Consider the following 16886-nt stretch of genomic DNA (forward strand, 5'->3'; position numbering starts at 1 on the left):
ATCAGAAACTTAAGCTCTTTTTTGTAACCCTCCCTGCAGTAACACCTTCATCTGTCTCGCTCTCTCCCTCCACCATCGGGATGATAAAACCTTTTCTTTTCTGGTGTCAAAGTAAATCCTACTTAAAATGGTACTTAACAATAATGCTGCTGGATCAAAGAGTCACCTCATGGATCTCGTTGTCACAAATGTGGCAGAGCGGATCTGGAAGCTAACGGTCGCTACTTTTTACTCACTGAGCACCCTCTTGAGTGCACAGGCTGGAGATTTAAAAAAAAAAAAAAAAAAGGAAAAGTAAAAAAACTAAACTCAAAACCTCTGCAAATGTATTTAAAATAACCACCAAAGCAATAAATAAAACTGATGTAAACAGGCCACTGGGTAACATCTAATGTGAAACGTGGGTGCTCAATTAAGGTTCTGTGCAGGATTTTGAGAGACTAACAAACTGAAGATATTGAAAAAAAAACTGCTGCTGAATAAAATCACATTAGTACAGAAATCCACACATGTAGCTACTTTAACATATCTGTGCATTTCTTTTCAGTTTGGATGTCATGTGATGATAGAATACATGTATGATCTACTTAAGGAGTTGACACATTGGCTTGTTGTGAGGTGAATTAGATTAAAAAAACCTGTCAAAACAGCATTTAATATAAACACAAATATATATATATATATATATATATATATATATATATATATTATACACACATATACATATGACAGGGTTGTTGCCTAGATTACGGGTAGTCATGGTTTCAAGTAAACCACATGACTAGAAAAAAGATGGTAGGCTTACGTTTACAGCTTTACATACTTTTTTTGTACCAGATAAATATATGAGTCACTAACTGAAAAGGATTCTTTTTCATTTTCTCCTTCATGCAGGTTTACTGAGTCACTTCATTCAAAATCTGCAATAATAAGTTAATGATTACGCCGCTGTTTTTTTTTTTTCTTCTTCTTTTTAATCATTTGCATTCCTACAACTTCAGAGGGGGCCTTGGTCTACTACTTTATTTACTTTTCACAAAATATCTGTGTTTTTTGTCTTCCTAATTTGGGGGAAGAAAAGAAAAAAGAAGAAATAATCCAAAACATTCTGTGTTCTTTCAACTTCTGTATTTGAGGCCTCAAAAGTTTTTACACACCTATAGCTGGGATGGTGTATTTTGACGTGCCATCTCCAAATGTGTATCTGAGAATTTCTTGTATTCTTTTCTTTTGTTTTTGTTTTTTTTTGGGGAAATTTTGAATAAATAAATGAACAAGAACTGAGTTTGTGTTTGGTTTCATTTGGCTTGTGTCGTCAGCTCTTCATATGCTAGTTGCTCCAGCATGGTCTGAATGATGCTCTGCAGGAGAGGGACTAGTTTATCAGCTGAGGCCAGGCTACCAGAGGAGGGGACGTGGATGAGGGCTGCTCTCCCCTGACCGTGATACAGTGAGCAGTAGTACGTAAAGTCACACAGGTACCTGAGGAGGACAGATTCACTTTTGTTTCCTTGTTTTTAAGTGTCTTCCAATGGGGGAAAAGACGCCTACCTGCCAGCATCTCTTGTGTAAATGACATCCATCCCTGCTTGTCTGAACCGCCTGGAGACGACCCTCATGTTCACTACAGAGTCCAGTTTCTCGGGACCCCCCTCCACGCAGCACTGACTGACAGGACAGAAGCCACTCACATCTTTGTCTCTGTATCCGCTGTTCTTCCCTGTTTGCTCCAGTAATACAACTTTGGAAGCTCTAGCGACGCCCAGGTGTACAACAAACTAGGACACAGAGGGTAATGTGAAATACTCAGCCACAGAAACCAGAACCAGAACCCATTAATGGTGCACGATTTGGTATAAAGAAAAAAAAGACATGTTACAGTTGTTGCAAATGATATTGCGATTCACAATATCATAAACAAACAGAATCCAGAGTTTAGTTTGATTACGAAGTAAAATGCAGAGAAAATACTGAGACTTTAGAAGCATTTATCCAACAAACTTAAACTTACATTAAAATATGAAAAATATTAGAAAACACACACAAAAACGTTTGTATCTAAATGAATGTTGTTGTTTTTTTTAACAAAACTGTTAAATAAAAAAATTCTCCAACATGTACACACTATAGTTGAGAATAGTAAAAGGTTAGAACAGGTTGATACTGCAATTTCTGTAATCATACAGCATGAGTAACTACCACTACATCCTGTCTTTGTCCTCTGGAAGAGAATTCACATCGGTTCAAGACTTGCACACGTCCTATCACTTATGGTTTGACTCCAGCGTTAATATGTGGAAAACACACAAGTTTTATACACAAAAATGCATAAAAACACAAATTTGTCATTTCCTGTCGATACGGATTTGGTTTTGAAAAACAGACCGTGAAACTTATATTTACAAAGAAGGAAATAAATAAATAAAAAGTGATTATGAAGTCAAACACTCAAATGGGAAAACAACAACAACAAAAAACCATATAAATCACTTCTATTATGAACTTAGATCCCTGGAGTTTGACCTTGAGGATGATAGCTTAGGCCTAAAATAAAACTAACAGTATTTGAGTTTTACCTTTGGGTTTAGAGTTTGCCAAATCTCAGCAATGATCCTCCGGGTTTCAGTGTAACTCACTGGCACCTCCTTGGTGTAAACATCAGTCTTTTCTCCCAAACCGGATAACTTCAACTCCTTAAATAAATCCTGAGATATCACACATGTCGAGGTTGTGTTCTGGCAGACTTGTTATTATTTATAGACCTTACCTGGGCCAACTGCCAACTGGGGTTCACTATGTACTGCCTAAAAGGTCCAAAACCTTCAAATAGAGTTAAAATAAAAGTCAGTCTAAAGAAGGGTCGATAGTATAGAGGAAAATATTTGTTACTTTACCTGTAACGACCACAGTTTCCCTCCCACTCATGACGCAGTTGAGTTTTCGTCGAGAGAAAACTGGGGGATAAACAAGCGCAGTACCGTGTGTGTCCGCTAGATAGAGCTGTTCCCCGGAGAGTGATCGCGACACGGGGACACGATGCGTTCAGGTATCTTCTAAGTCGTATTTATTTCCCTGACAAATGGATAAAATTTGAACTGTCGTGTTTATATGTAAGCATCTATATTTTTATATTATATATTATCTTGTACTCTCATTGCTACTTAGACGATAGCGTTACAGGCTACATGCAAATTAACCTTAATTGAAGAAAAAAACTCAAGACAAAAGAAAAAAAAAACGAATAACCGATTAAGAAATTAAGCTGAGATACATTAGATACATAATGTACCGGTCAACAACTACGAAAATCAACAAAAAAACGAGTTAAAAGGCAAGAAAATATACCAAATACACAATTTTAAACATCAGTACGCAAGCTCAAGACAAATGTGTGTTTTCAGTTGGAGTGACAGAGTAATTCGATACCAAATGAGTTAAAAGCTTTACTTCTATTTTTCAGTTCAATAAAGCGTGACATTTGTCAGTCTGTCTTTTTATTTGTTACAGTAAAGTGGTGATAAAATAAGATTGTCTTCCTGTTGCTACTTTCCAGACATGAGATTCAGATTTGAGATGTGTTCATTTTCTGTGTTTTTGAACTGGCAAATGATTAGTCATCTATTTAGTTCCCTTCATTCGCACATATTTTTTAGCACTGTTTTTACGTCATGCTGAGCGCTCACTCTTTCATTGATCACATCTTAGCTTGAAAGTTCTTACATGTCGGACAGCGCCCAAAGGCAGCATCACATCTGCCAGGGACGCTCACGGGTCTGGGACGCTCCTCTGAGGCAGGACCCGCCCTCCTCCTCCTCCTCTTCCTGCTGCTGCACTTGTCAAAGGCCACCGATCGCAGATGACATCACAGTCGTGCCCGCAGACGCACTCGGACACCCCCAAACACGCTGGGCCGTTTAAAAACTAAATCTTTGTTTGTTTAGATGCCACAATGTTGCCTTTCAAGAGAACTTTTGACACCGAGAAGCAGCAGCTGCAGACGCTCAACAGCAGACTGGCCCAGTATCTCTCCAGAACCAAGCAGTTGGAGCAGGAAAATGCGCTTCTCATTACCGAAATCAACAAACTCCGTCAAGTGAGGGCGGTGGAGCGGGAGCCCGTCTACAAGGCTGAGCTGCGGGACTTGAGGAGGATGGTGGAGCAGATATCGTTCGAGAAGTCCCAGGCTGAGATGGAGAGGGAGCGGCTGTGGCGGGAGCTGCAGACCGTCCAGGCTCTGTGCAGCCAGCAGAGCGACGTGTGCAGAGAATTCAGCGGTGAGCTGCACGGTTGCGAGAAGGAGCTCCAACACGCCCACAAGACCAATGGCGAACTCCAGCAGCACTTATTTCAACTACAGAACGAATATAAGTGTCTGGAGGACGCGCACCGGCGGGAGCTGGAGCACCTCCGAAGTCAGGTGGAGTCCCGGATGGTACCCATCATCACGCAAACTTACCGCGGGCCTCCGGCGGCCTCGATGGAAGAGGTGCAGGAGTACGCCCGGGGACTGTCCGAGGGCTGGATGGACACTTTTGAAATGTACCAACAGAAGGTGGAGGAGATGGAGCAGGCGATCAAAGCGGACCAAGCCATGCTGAATGACCTGCAGAGGGAGAAGATGCTGTACGCCTCAGAGTTGGACAAATTACGCACGGATGCGCAAAAACAAGGGCAGATTCAAGTGCGTCTGGAGGAAGAATTGACGCACATGCAGGAGAAATGTAGCGCGGACTTCAGCGAATATCAGGTGAGAGGTGACAAACTATCGATGTGTGTGTCAGAGAGACTGGGGCGGAACCAGGGGTCAGGGTGATTATTATCATCATTATATCTGTTAATATTAATATTAATTGTAGTGATATTAAGCACAAATACTATTAAATACTGATTTGTTCCCCCCCAGCCCTCTGAGCTCCAGTCCTTCAGCTACCACACCCACTGGCTTTAAAGACACAGACACACCTCTCTGTGGCTGCTACACTGATCTCATGGATCTACATATTTTTCTTTCCAACGAACACCTATGCAGAACAGACAATTCTTCAGTCTAGTACGACATTGTCCATTAGATGTGAGCTGCGAAATTAAAACACCTCTCCTCCATAACACCATTACCAGGCTGACAGGTTTGTGGGCCCATAATTGTCCAAATGGATCTTACAACTTGTCACATTTGACCTCGGTGTAAAGCGACTGGATAGCCGGAGCAGCTGAATGGCGTTTTACTTCCCCAGTACTTGATGGCGGCTGGAATACTCAGCCACTTAATCCAATTAGCTGTCAGACTGACAAATCCGTATTAGCCTCCTAAAGATGGAGCCCCAAGCAGGTCAATGACAACAGTACTGAGGGATCGCCTTTGAGATTGTCAGAGACACGCTGCTCACTGGTTAAAATTTAGAATCCAGAACATGACATCTGCTGTGAGACATCAAACATTCTTCTTAAAAAGGCTCATGTAAGAATCATGAGGATTAAGTGGTCCAGGCAATTAAAGCGGTATGTAAGTGGGATCAGACTCGGTTTTGTCAAGAATCCTCAGCTGCATCTTTCTCCGTTAGAGGTCAATGAAAATAAGTAGAGGGGAGACTCTTAAAGGAACAGCTCATATTCAAGTTGACAACACAAGGGGTTTCTGGGTGGGCTGCGGTAGAATAAACATATGGCTTAAGTCTTCTTTTCAAAACATTTTTTCCTCATGCCAGATGATCATCGATCAGCTTGAACACGAGAGGAACAGGATGGCGGACATGATGGCAGAAAAGATGGGAGAACACCAGCAGCTTCTTCAGGTCAAAATGGATCTGGGAATGGAGGTGGCCGCCTACAGGTGACCAGCCCTTTGTCTTTTGTCAAAAAGGTTTTATTAATGTCTACCATGTATGATATAGTTAAATCCCGCCTCCTTTGAAGACCAGGGTTGACATTCTGTGGTTGACAGTAAGCTCAAGAAGGATTGAGAGCATCATCTTATCACTCCTATTACACCAGACTTGATGGGGGGCTGCAGGATGGGCCATTCAGGGTCTCTTTCTGTTTTGGGGCAAATTAGTCACAGCACCATCTGGTGGCACCAGGTTGTTTTTTTTAACACTTTGATGTCACCCTCGTGAGTCAACCAGACCCATCTCAAATTTGCTCAGACAACCCTTTTGAGCAGGTTGAGGGGTTAAGGATTGTGAAGACTGTGAGTTTTCATTAAATGGTGTTACTGTTACCAACTTTGAAAACTCACTTTAGAGCAGAAAACTGCCATATCGCCAACTAGTGGTTTCAGGAAGCAACAAACATCATTAGATGCAAAACAAAGCCTGTCTTCCTGTGGCGTACAGGAACATGAGTATATACTAAATGTGCTTTGTCATGCAAAATCCAAACATTGTCAGGTTGAACCTTCCTCTAGCTCTACGGAGCAGCCACACACTCCACCATGAGCGGGGTTGCCGGGACCTGCTCATCACCACTTGTCTATCATTGGGTTTGGTTCACCTTGGCAAAGGTGGGACTTCTCTGACTGCCCTTTGCCAGAAAGTTAATGTGATCACCCTAGTGTTTCCTTTGATTGTTAGCAAGATATCTCAAAACCTAATGGATGGATTCTGATTAAATTGGGGGAAATTGATATTCGGTGGCTGGTTTGGTGATAATACAAGGAGCACGTTGGACAACAAGATTGACTTGTGGAGGCAAACGTTGCAGAATGAAAAAGAACGCTGCCTCGGCTTAAAGTTGCAGTACAAACTGACTCTTTGAGGTTATCGGGATCAAATTGTAGAGCCTGGATCCAGAAGTCTCTGTTTTTCTAGACTTGTTATCGATTGGATTTTGATCAAATTCCTTGAGACCATTTCATGAATGGAAGAAGAATGTTTTGGCCTCATCTTGGTCAAATTCTGGACTTATGACCCCGAAGACCTATTTTCATTAAGATAGTTCACAAATGTTCTGATAAGATACGTTGAGGGGAAGTATTTGAATTAAAGAGTGGATGTATTTTCTCCTGGAGGTGTTGGGTCGTACTCTGGATCATGATCAAGACCTACAGTTGGCAGCAGTGAAGAAAATTCAACAACAGACTTTTGTAATAATTATATATAATAAAATGTATGTGCTCCTTGAGTGTTTTCTTCTTACAGTATGCTTCTATCCGCTGTCATGAATTTTAAATATCTTGTGTTTCATTTGCTGTGGCGTAGTCCTCATGCTCCTAACATAGCCAGAACACTCTTGATCACATACCAACAGACTATTTTTACTGAGAAGCCGAGTCATTTATAAAGCGGTTGACAAGATCTTCTATTTTTGTGATTTACACATTAGGCATTTGTTTCTCGGACATCTTTACTGTCTTTAACTTACTTGTGTTCAGCTAATCCCTAATAAGGTTTTAGAAGATTATCTGAGGATCCTCAACCAGCACCTCTGGTTTATTTAGACTTTGTAAATTGTTGTCTAAGAGATGTGGCATGTGCTTTACTATGTCACGAGTCAGCTTTTGCTGTTGCATTTATAGGGGCAGCCCTGCATTGTAGCAGTTATTTTTAGGTCAGTCTTTCGGGAAGCACTCTCCGGAGAGGTTGTTCCTTTTGGAGAGACTTTTGTTTGCTGTTTGTTGGTTGAAACGTGGCCAAGTGATTGTGAAGATGTTGTAGCTAAAGTCTGTTTTGTAGAGGACGGTGCTTGTTGGGATTTTGATGATTATTACCCTACATGGCCAGGACCGAGGTTCATAACTCAGCCTGTTGCGTTTAGTTGAGATGGCAGAGTCGGATGATGTGCAGCGTCTTGTAAGGTATTTGTCTTTGGTCTTTTCTTTGTTACTTCGAAAATCATTTCTGTAGGATAATGACATATTTGTTTAATTAAATATTTTGTCTTTTCTTGTTTGTTCAGGGCTCTCTTGGAAGGTGAGAGAGTTGGTCTCCAAGGTGCTCATAGGAGGGCGAATCAGCATCAGAGAGAAAGAATAATCGGTATAGTATTGAAAAGTGTTCTTGTTTATTGCGTTATACTTCCTGAAATCACTTTTTTTTTTAATTCTCTGCCTCAGATATCAAGATGCCTGCCCAACGCTACACTCCAAGAACTTCCACCTCCGTCAGACAACATATGGACATCAGGTTTACACCACCGACTTACAACCTAAGAAGATCTCCTGTGCCTCACACCGGGTCCAGAAGCCCCTCTAGGGTCATTCCTATTTCAGTCACAGCCCGAAGTCAGCATCAGAGTCCCGCATCCAGAAGGGACATGATCTCATTCTCCAAAGCTCGTGCTGCTGCTTCTGCCTCTGTTCCCACAGTTACCAAAGATAAACAAACAATCCAGATTGAGAAACCACTTCGTCAAGATGTGCAAAAAACAACAACAGAGGAGAAAAGGATGCGACTCCAACCAACATCTCAGGTAAAGACTCACATCAGTCCCGTCGTGTCCTCTCCCGCTGAGACCAAGACAGTCAAAGTGGTGTCACCACTGATGATGAGCCTGAGTACAAAAACTGAGACAGAATGGAAAATGAATGTGCCGGATGGAAAAGAGGAAAGGAATGTAGGTGACAGTGAGTTCATAGATAAAGAAAAATCAGATTCCATGATGGGCCAAAGTGAGAAAAAGGTGTTAGACTCCGTGTCTGTGGAGGAGATCATTGAGAAAGTGATCAAACCAGCTGGTTTGGAAGCTAAGGTTTGCTCCTCAGGAGACTCAAAGGTGATGTACCATGTGGAGAAAATGGAACAAGAGGATGGCTCAACTAAGACACAGATTGTGTTAGAGTCCAAGGTGGAGGAGGAGTTGGATATCTCTGAGGACTCAGCCCTGGATGACCTGCTGAGCCAAGGGGTCAAGAAGGTGTCACTGGAGGACATTAAGGGCACAGTAACTGGAAGCATGATCAAGAACCTGCTAAGTGGCCTGCAGGGAGAAGGGAACCTCCAGAATAAGTCAGTCAGCGTTGAGATCATTGAGGAGCCAGTGGAGTCTTACAGTGATGAGGAAGTTGAACAGAAGACCAGAGGAAGTTTTTATGAGCCAGACTCAACATATTTTCAAATTGAGGAGCTAGAAAATGTTTCTCATGATACTCAAGGTCAGAGGAGTGATGACACGACAACCTCCATCAAGGACACAGTCCATACCAAGGGGGGATCTGTTCGAGTTCAGGAGGTCTTTAGAGAGAGTGATTCTCCATATTTCTCCCATGACCAAGAGCCCCACGAGTATTTTGTCTCCACACCAGATGATAATCTCTCCGAACCTGAGGAGGGTGGTGGCATAACCTCATGTGGACATTATGGCATTGTTGATGACCTGTCAGATGAACGGTATTATCAAGATGTAAGTCTTCTGCCTAAAAGAGTGATTGTTGAGGAGGGTGAAGAGTACATGACCGGTGACCACTCCTTTGCCAAAGAGAGTTTTCCAGAGATCATTGAAGAGGAGATTCGCGTGTCTCCAATAGTGCAGGGATCAGTGCTTGACTTCCTGAGAGAAGACACTTTGGAGCCTAAGGAACAGCTGAAAGGAGCTTTGGAGAAGTTACAAGACTCAGTGTCAGGTCCGTTGAAGGAGGAGTTGGCTTTCCTCACAAAAGTCAGTCAAAGTCCACAGAATGTGGCTGTCGATGTCAGAAAATTACAGCAGACAAGTGGCAACGGAACCACAACGATAGTTGCAGAGCTGAACGTCTCTCAAACGCTGGAGGACTCTGGGCTGCTGGAGGGAGATGATCTTTCTAACGAGCAGATCATGGCAGCTCTAAGGTCATCAAACCTTGAGAAAGCCTTCCAGGGTGGGGCAGGAGGAGGGTACAGTTTCAAGGTCTCTCAAGAAGAGGATGTCGTGCTTGGGGGAGAGTCTGAAGGTTTTGCTAATGAAGGAGAGCATACATCTCAAATAACTGAGAGACATATCAGACTGGGGCCATCGGAGAAGTCCTTCACCTTCCAGATGGAAGGCCATAGCAGCCATACCGACGCTGCCACAGATCGAGAGCTGCATTCTCAAATCTCGGAGAAGCCAGTGAAGATTTCTCATGAAAAAAGAGTTGCTACAGTTTACCTTGACAGCCCTTCAGATGATTAAGAAGGATTTAAGCTGAAATGTTGAACAAATGAATTGCTTCTCTGTGCAGATGTTAAAGTTGGTCTCATGCAGCAATGTCCCACACAAGACACTAATGTTGATGGGAGACACTGTGATAATGCTAGAATTTTGAAAGTTAACACCATATCAAATTGATTTTGCTGTGTTATACCGTGCTGCAGGGATGAGGAATTTTTGTATGCCAACCTAAAATTTAGCATCGCCATTGGTTTGCTTGGGCAAAAGCCAATGGGGTTTTTACACAGATTATCAATCGCTGCTGAAAATGAGCAAAAAAAAAAACAAAAAGAAGTTTATGAGACATACACAGTTCGTTCATCATGATTATCTCCATAAATGGACAATGCTTTTATTACTTTTGAAGAATAAATGCAATTGTGAGATGTACGAAACTAACATTACGTTATGCACGGAGTTCACCATCACCAAGAAATAATTCCACACTTTTGGTGTTTTTGGCATGACATTTAGAGTCTCACTTGTTTGCAAGACACATGTATGCCTCTAAATTCAAGGGTGCAGGAGTTTCCAATGTATTTAATTCGATAGAGCAAAACACTGAAATATAGTAAGCTAGTGTGAACCACAGACTTTATTTCAGGCATTTAACCCATTGAAAAGCCCCACTGACGTTGAAATTTGGGAACCGGACGCTGGAGAATTCAAATTTATGAACATTTTAAGAACTCATTCCTGCACCACTCTAGAATGTCACTTAACTGCACCTCTTGGTTCAAATAAATGTAGTTACTCTAGAAAACATAGTCAAATATATGGCAACTAATCAGTACTATCTTAATTAAGGATTGTAGTACGTATTGTAGCCGTTTTTATGATAGTCTATGACCGAGTGTAGCGCTGGTGTGGGTTAGAGCTAGCATAAGTTTTAACTGCTTTGTTTATTCTTTCGTTGTACTAACTTTTGCAGTTCACTGCAGCCCATCACTCCAGCTATCACAGCTTTGATTAGCAAGTTGTTGGCAAGCTAACGGTTGAGAGTTATGAAGTGGTGTTTACAGCGTTTGCGGGTTGAGGCATTGATTTTTCTGCGTAAAGCTCTGGAAAAATATTAAGATGATGAGCGAAGGTGGTAATTGTCTTAAATTCTGCAGGTTCTGACCAATAAAAAAAATAGAAAGAAAATGTGGCTTTCATGTTGTATAAAAAATATACTTAATACTTTTACATGGGCGGCACGGTGGTGCAGTGGTTAGCACTGTCGCCTCACAGCAAGAAGGTTCCAAGTTTGAGCCCTGGCTGCATGTTCTCCCTGTTCCTGTGTGGGTTCTCTCTGGTACTCCAGCTTCCTCCCACAGTCCAAAGACATCAAGAGAGGACGAGGCTGATTGATACTCTAAATTGACCGTAGGTGTGACTGTGAGTGTGAATGGTTGTCTGTCTCGATGTGTTGGCCCTGTGATGGACTGGTGACCTGTCCAGGGTGAACCCCGCCTCTCACCTGAAGACACCTGGGATAGGCTCCACCCCCCACTCATGGGATAAGCAGTAGAAAATGGATGGATGGAATACTTTTACTAATTACCACTAATCACAATTCCAAATTTAGAAGAAAAAAAAGAAAAACAACATACATTACAATCTCTTCATCTGAAGATAATGCACACACTTGTTATAGAAAACTGAAGACATGTTTGGGGGGGTGAAAATTTAAAAATGGTTAACTGTATCCACCAGAAAGTTCAGTCAGTCAGAGAAAAGAAAGTAGTCGAAGAGTCTCTCTGAAGCAAATGGACAGTCGTGTTGGCTTTGTTAGAGGAAGTGGAATTAAATCTGTTTTTTATGTACTGCATGTCTCGTCTTAACACTGTTACATTGCACACTTTGGTTTGAAGGAGTCACCTTTGCTCTTACATAACAGTGTGTTCATGACCGGGACTATTTTTGGATCATCGGCTTAGTGACACAGACTTCAGTTTCTTGTGTTGTGAACTAGTTGCAGTGGAAGAAATGGTCAGAGATGAACATATGCCATGGCTACACATTTCGCACATTCTCTCAATGGCTGTATTATTCACATTTTAATTACACACTGTTGAGCACTGGCTTGGCTACTTGCCATTATATTTTTGAAATGCAATGTGGAGTGTGAACGTTACGCTTTCAACGTGACCTTTAATATGTTCATCGTAAATCTACAAGTGCCCAGTATCGCATCTTTCTATGCATCTTCTGGTCTGCAACCTGCAATGATTTTACATCAGTGGACTTAAATTGTGGCTGAATAACAGTAAGATGCTATTTTATAGCAGAAAGAAAATCGTGTTCCTCAACATACAGAAAATCAAGACTGTTCAATGAGTGTTTGTACCGTGAAACACGTTCACATTACGATTTATGCTGAACAAATAACGGTTTTGCTTCTTTTGATGAAAGTCTTTATTTGGAAATTGATACACATCTTAACAAAATTAAATATTACTGTGAGTATATATTCAGAGTGTGACTATTTTTTTTTTAATATTTACATTATTCTCCAAAATAACAAAATTGTCTTCTACCAGTAGACGTTTACTGACTCATGACACACAAGAGAAAGACATGGATCTTCAGTCTTTGCAGCTGGATGGTGGAACCGAACGTGAGGGAGGTTTTGACTTCTTTCGACTTTGCCTTAGCAGCCTCTCAGCCACCTCTGGTGCCCTGCAAAACAGACAGTTTACTGCTGCATCACTGAAACGGGGGACGGGGGAGATTCTTCTCCTTGGTTCCTCCAACTCACCATTTAAAGTTGTATTAGATAACTTTTTATAATGAAAGTTACTTTTTCTATTCGTACATGAGTTGGCCTCACTAAAAGCCCCCCCCCCCCCAAAAAAAAAGTGACTTAAAGGGTTAAGAGTGCCTGTGTGGTTCTTGTTTTACAATAGCAAGCACGACGGTGGGGAAAACGTCAGTGTGGCACAGCTCAAGTACTATAACAATATTTATGTGAAAATAATTATTTTTTTGAAAGCATATTAGGATTGTTGGCCATATTTGTGTCTGGAGGAGAGGGGTCAAGGAAGGGAGGGGACCGAGGAAAAGGTCTCTGTTTTGGTGATGGAGTAAATGTGTTTTTTCGGGTAGCGGTGCGGCGGAACCTTCGTTCTACGGCAGGTGTTCCGGGGCGCAGGTGAGAGAGCGTCCGTTGGGCAAAGAGACGAGACGCTCCGGATCTTCATTGCTCGCTTCATTATTTTTACCTGCTTATCAAAGGTCGGTACAACAAGACGCAACGTATCCGTTCTTGTTACAATGCCAGACTGAAGTATCGTTACTGTCCAGTGACGGAGAAGTGAAGCTGTAACTCCCTCCCCCCCGCGGGACGCTTTAGTGTGCGGTCAATGTGGTGCAGAATTCCTGGACGTGGTCAAAGGTGTTTCCGGAGGCTAAAGAAAACGGCTGTTTACCAACACAGTTGTTAAATTTCACTGTAGAATACTACGCGTTCATTGTTTGAAATGCACTTAAAACTAGTTAAGAATCTAGAGTTAAATATTGTTTATTGATATCTACTTCACTTTTTGTTAAATTTGATGTGAGAACATGTCACAGAAGCACTTCCTGGGATCATTGCAGAGGCTCAGTGTGCGGCCCACTGATTTGAAATGCACTGAATATGAACAATGTTTCTCCAACCACTTGAGTTCTGTGGGAAAATGTACTTAAGCTGTTGTTGATGGAATGTGGCTGTGACAGAGATAAGAACTGTCTAGAATCAATGTGTTTATTGAGGATGAGGATTCTGGTGCACTCAGCTTGAAATGTATGAAAGTGACGTGAACAAAGTAGAAATAGGTCATTAAAGCATGATTTGTTTATGTTTATAAAAAAAATTTTAGGTGAAGCTGAAAGAGATGAGATGCCCTGCATCCTCTGTATCTAAAATAATAACTCTTACGTGGCCTCATGTCACATAAATTATGTTTGGGGGTTTTGCTGAGGTCTGTTTGTTAGCTAATAGCGAAAACAGTGAATATTCAAAGGAACCTGCCATTTTGGTCATTTTATAAGAGTTTGATTAACAAGGTTTCTCTCGGGATCTTGGTTCCCTCTTATCCTCTCGAACAAGGTCGTCTATGATTAGCAGTTTTTTTAGACTAAACCTACGATGGGTCTTTTGGCTGCGCCTGGTCCTTCAGGTAATTCCTGGTATGTGTCTGGCTCTGAAATAGCAATAGCTTTTAATTTTTAACATCAAATGTTGAGCACAACCCTAATTCCATTAATGCAGGCAAAGAATGTTTTGGAGAAGAGACTGTTTGATGACGTTTTTGTCCACACCCCACAGCTAATAGACTAAGCTAACTAGCTTGTTTCAGGTGGGGTCTGGAGATGTGTCATGCTCACAGAAATGACACCAGGTTTTCTATCTGCTTGTCTGGCTCTAAAAAATATGATAGAAATTAAGTATATTTTCCTAAAAAGTTGGTGTATTCCTTTCACTCCTTCTCTCGTGCATCTTTAACAAAAGCCACCTACTTAAATGTATCAGTATACTATGAAGTAAAGCTTTACCGGGTCAAGATATCTACAGCTTTTTGTGTAGCTTTTGTCTTCTTGTGTTGAGGACCGTACAGCAACGTCTGGATCTCCAGGCACTAAAATTAAAAATAAAAACATGAACGGCATAGTGAGCGGACAGCGTGGAAGATGAGAAGAGCATCGCATATTCAGAGGGGAAGAAACACTTCCTAGCAACATGTGAATGGACCAAACAACCAGAAATAACCAGTCAAAGGTTGAGATAACACCTGTGCTGACCACTCTTCAGTGGCAACAAGTGGGTGGATTTATTTTGAGAAGACTGGAATCTGAGGCAATAAACTAATAAAAGCAGAGGCATGTGTTACTCTCACTGCTACATTTAGGTAAATTAAATGTCATGAATGAGCAATGGCTGCTAAGCTCTATGAAATAAACCTTAACTACTATCACATGTACATTATATCGACACAAAAATACACACAGTGACGCAACTCTACAATCCTCATGAATCCCAGGTTGTGAAAAGATTTCTGTTCAGTCAGGGAAAGAAGGAGGTAAAACTTTCCCTCTTCACCAGGGAGAGTAAAAAAAAAACAAAACCCACTGTGTCATTTGGAACAGATCCATCTGGCCTCTTGGATGTTTTCACTGTTGCTAAGGTTGATGTAATGGAAGGCCTTTTTTTTCTCCACAAGCACAACAGCAGAATGTGGAAATGTCAATGTGTTTGTATGAGGGACTGAACCATTGTTCTGTCTTTTTTTGTTTTTTCTTCATAGATCTGTGCTGTATCTACCGTATGAAGCAGCCTCCCCCTGGAAAAGTTACTTGCCGAGAGTGCAGATGGTGTCATGATGACAGCAGGAAAGAAAGGTTCACTTATCTCCTCTGCGTACTTCAGAAAGGTTAGTGGTGGAACAGGGTGATGAGAGAGTGAGACCTGACGTAGCCCGTCATGCTTGGAGCCCCTCTACACTTGGACGCATCAACAAAACAACATAGCAACCGAGCTCCTCTGGTTTCAGGCATGTTGCTACTAGTATGAGGAAATTCCCCCTAACCTATGTATTTAAGTACGTTTGATGGACTGGAGTATTGAGATCATCATGGCAGAAAAAAAAACAGAAACACTCATTACATAAGGAGTCATGAAAAAGTCAACTAAAGCCTGTAGTTCATTAAATACATGTGTGCTGAAAGCTACTGGGATACTGCACAGTGTTGAAGTATCTGTACTTTACATGAGGAATTATATTTTAGGAGACTTCTATTTCAATATATTTCAAATCAAATACTATGCTTCTTAACTTCACTGAATATATATGAATCCATCTGTTACTTTTGAAGAGCAATATTTTGCAATTTGGTAAAACCTGATGTTGATGTACTTTCAAATTTGGAGGCTGCCAATCAGAGCAGTACAACTAGAAGGCGTAAACCTGTGACCTTTAGAGGTCACAGGGTCAAAGAACACTCTCAGGCAATAGAGTTATCCTTGTAATTTTGAAACTGAAGTGAATTCAGTATGAATTGCTTCTCTTCTTTTAGATAAGTTGTGCTCTAAATAAGACTTTTACCAAAGTACTATTTTCTCTGATGCATTTCTACTGTTACTTAAGTGAAGGAACGTGCGTGCTACTTCCACATCTGTTTCAAAGAACTCAGTGGCACACTGGACTAATTGGGGTCATTGTGGCTTTAATTGACAGCAGTTAGTTGAGCTTGTTTGCCCATCTGTCCGGCTCCATCCAGACTGAAGAAACACAAAGTCACTCTGTGTGATATTTTACACCAGGGAGGGCGACGCGGCCCACTGCACCTTTCCAAGATTAGCCAGCGTGGCTCTGATGGCGCTGTGCCTCAGAGAGGATGTAGAAATAGCTCATCTCAATATGACAGGGACTCTTTGTGCATATATTCTGACTACGTGACTGGCCTTTTGTCCAACCCTCTCAAACACTTTGGCAGGGGCTGTCATGTGTGATGACTCCGTACAACATTTCAAATATGCATATACAGGTTGAAGCCAACAGGACTACCGCGGGCTGGTGATTACCTTTATCATGGTCCCGTGGGCTTGGCTCATCCTGCCCTCAGTCATTTCCACACTTCCGATGAGCTGAAGGGTGTCAGCTACCTCAGCACTCAGGTCTCCAAATGTAGACCTTTTTGAGGAAAGGGATGCTCTCTGGATTTCCACACATCTCTGCAATAAATTAAAGAGATCATGCGTTGCTGTCAGTGAAGCCAAACATGTAACCCGCGGATTAAATCATTTGACAATCACACACACT

At 41.7% G+C, this 16886-nt stretch overlaps 3 protein-coding genes and 1 long non-coding RNA gene across 4 annotated transcripts in view; 2 read left to right on the forward strand and 2 right to left on the reverse strand.

Moving 5' to 3' along the window:
- On the reverse strand, positions 1-4758 carry pgpep1l (pyroglutamyl-peptidase I like). Its single transcript, XM_086208934.1, has 5 exons — positions 2895-4758; positions 2768-2820; positions 2577-2693; positions 1552-1778; positions 1-1482 (listed from the first exon to the last, which is right to left on the reverse strand). The coding sequence occupies exons 1-5, from the start codon at positions 2923-2925 to the stop codon at positions 1299-1301; spliced, it is 612 nt and encodes a 203-aa protein (XP_086065060.1). The 5' UTR covers positions 2926-4758; the 3' UTR covers positions 1-1298.
- synm (synemin, intermediate filament protein) lies at positions 3743-12544 on the forward strand. The gene is made up of 4 exons (XM_086208932.1): positions 3743-4747; positions 5706-5830; positions 7894-7973; positions 8051-12544. The coding sequence occupies exons 1-4, from the start codon at positions 3950-3952 to the stop codon at positions 10081-10083; spliced, it is 3036 nt and encodes a 1011-aa protein (XP_086065058.1). The 5' UTR covers positions 3743-3949; the 3' UTR covers positions 10084-12544.
- The window catches only part of ttc23 (tetratricopeptide repeat domain 23), a 13314-nt gene continuing 8905 nt past the window's right edge, over positions 12478-16886 (reverse strand). The window contains exons 9-11 of the mRNA XM_086208933.1: positions 16649-16798; positions 14623-14705; positions 12478-12765 (exon numbers count right to left, since the gene is read on the reverse strand). Coding sequence (XP_086065059.1) covers positions 12672-12765; positions 14623-14705; positions 16649-16798 — 327 coding nt within the window. The 3' untranslated portion in view covers positions 12478-12671. The remainder of the gene's footprint in view (positions 12766-14622; positions 14706-16648; positions 16799-16886) is intronic.
- Positions 13181-16886, forward strand: part of LOC147258852 (uncharacterized) — a 17425-nt gene continuing 13719 nt past the window's right edge. Inside the window, exons 1-2 of the long non-coding RNA XR_015117078.1 lie at positions 13181-13320; positions 15372-15497. This is a non-coding gene — a long non-coding RNA (uncharacterized LOC147258852). The remainder of the gene's footprint in view (positions 13321-15371; positions 15498-16886) is intronic.

Source organism: Aulostomus chinensis, chromosome 7 (assembly GCF_037954235.1).
Source record: "Aulostomus chinensis isolate RoL2024-O1b breed Wild chromosome 7, RoL_Achi_v1.0, whole genome shotgun sequence".
Lineage (NCBI taxonomy): Eukaryota > Metazoa > Chordata > Actinopteri > Syngnathiformes > Aulostomidae > Aulostomus > Aulostomus chinensis.

Coding starts and splice junctions, on each gene's coding strand:
- pgpep1l (XM_086208934.1), bottom strand. CDS start 2,925: ATGAGTGGGAGGGAAACTGTGGTCGTTACAG. Junction 2,821..2,894: donor GGAAACTGTGGTCGTTACAG/GTAAAGTAACAA, acceptor CTCTATTTGAAG/GTTTTGGACCTTTTAGGCAG. Junction 2,694..2,767: donor CCAGTTGGCAGTTGGCCCAG/GTAAGGTCTATA, acceptor GATTTATTTAAG/GAGTTGAAGTTATCCGGTTT.
- synm (XM_086208932.1), top strand. CDS start 3,950: ATGTTGCCTTTCAAGAGAACTTTTGACACCGAGAAGCAGCAGCTGCAG. Junction 4,748..5,705: donor CGGACTTCAGCGAATATCAG/GTGAGAGGTGAC, acceptor TCCTCATGCCAG/ATGATCATCGATCAGCTTGA. Junction 5,831..7,893: donor ATGGAGGTGGCCGCCTACAG/GTGACCAGCCCT, acceptor TTGTTTGTTCAG/GGCTCTCTTGGAAGGTGAGA.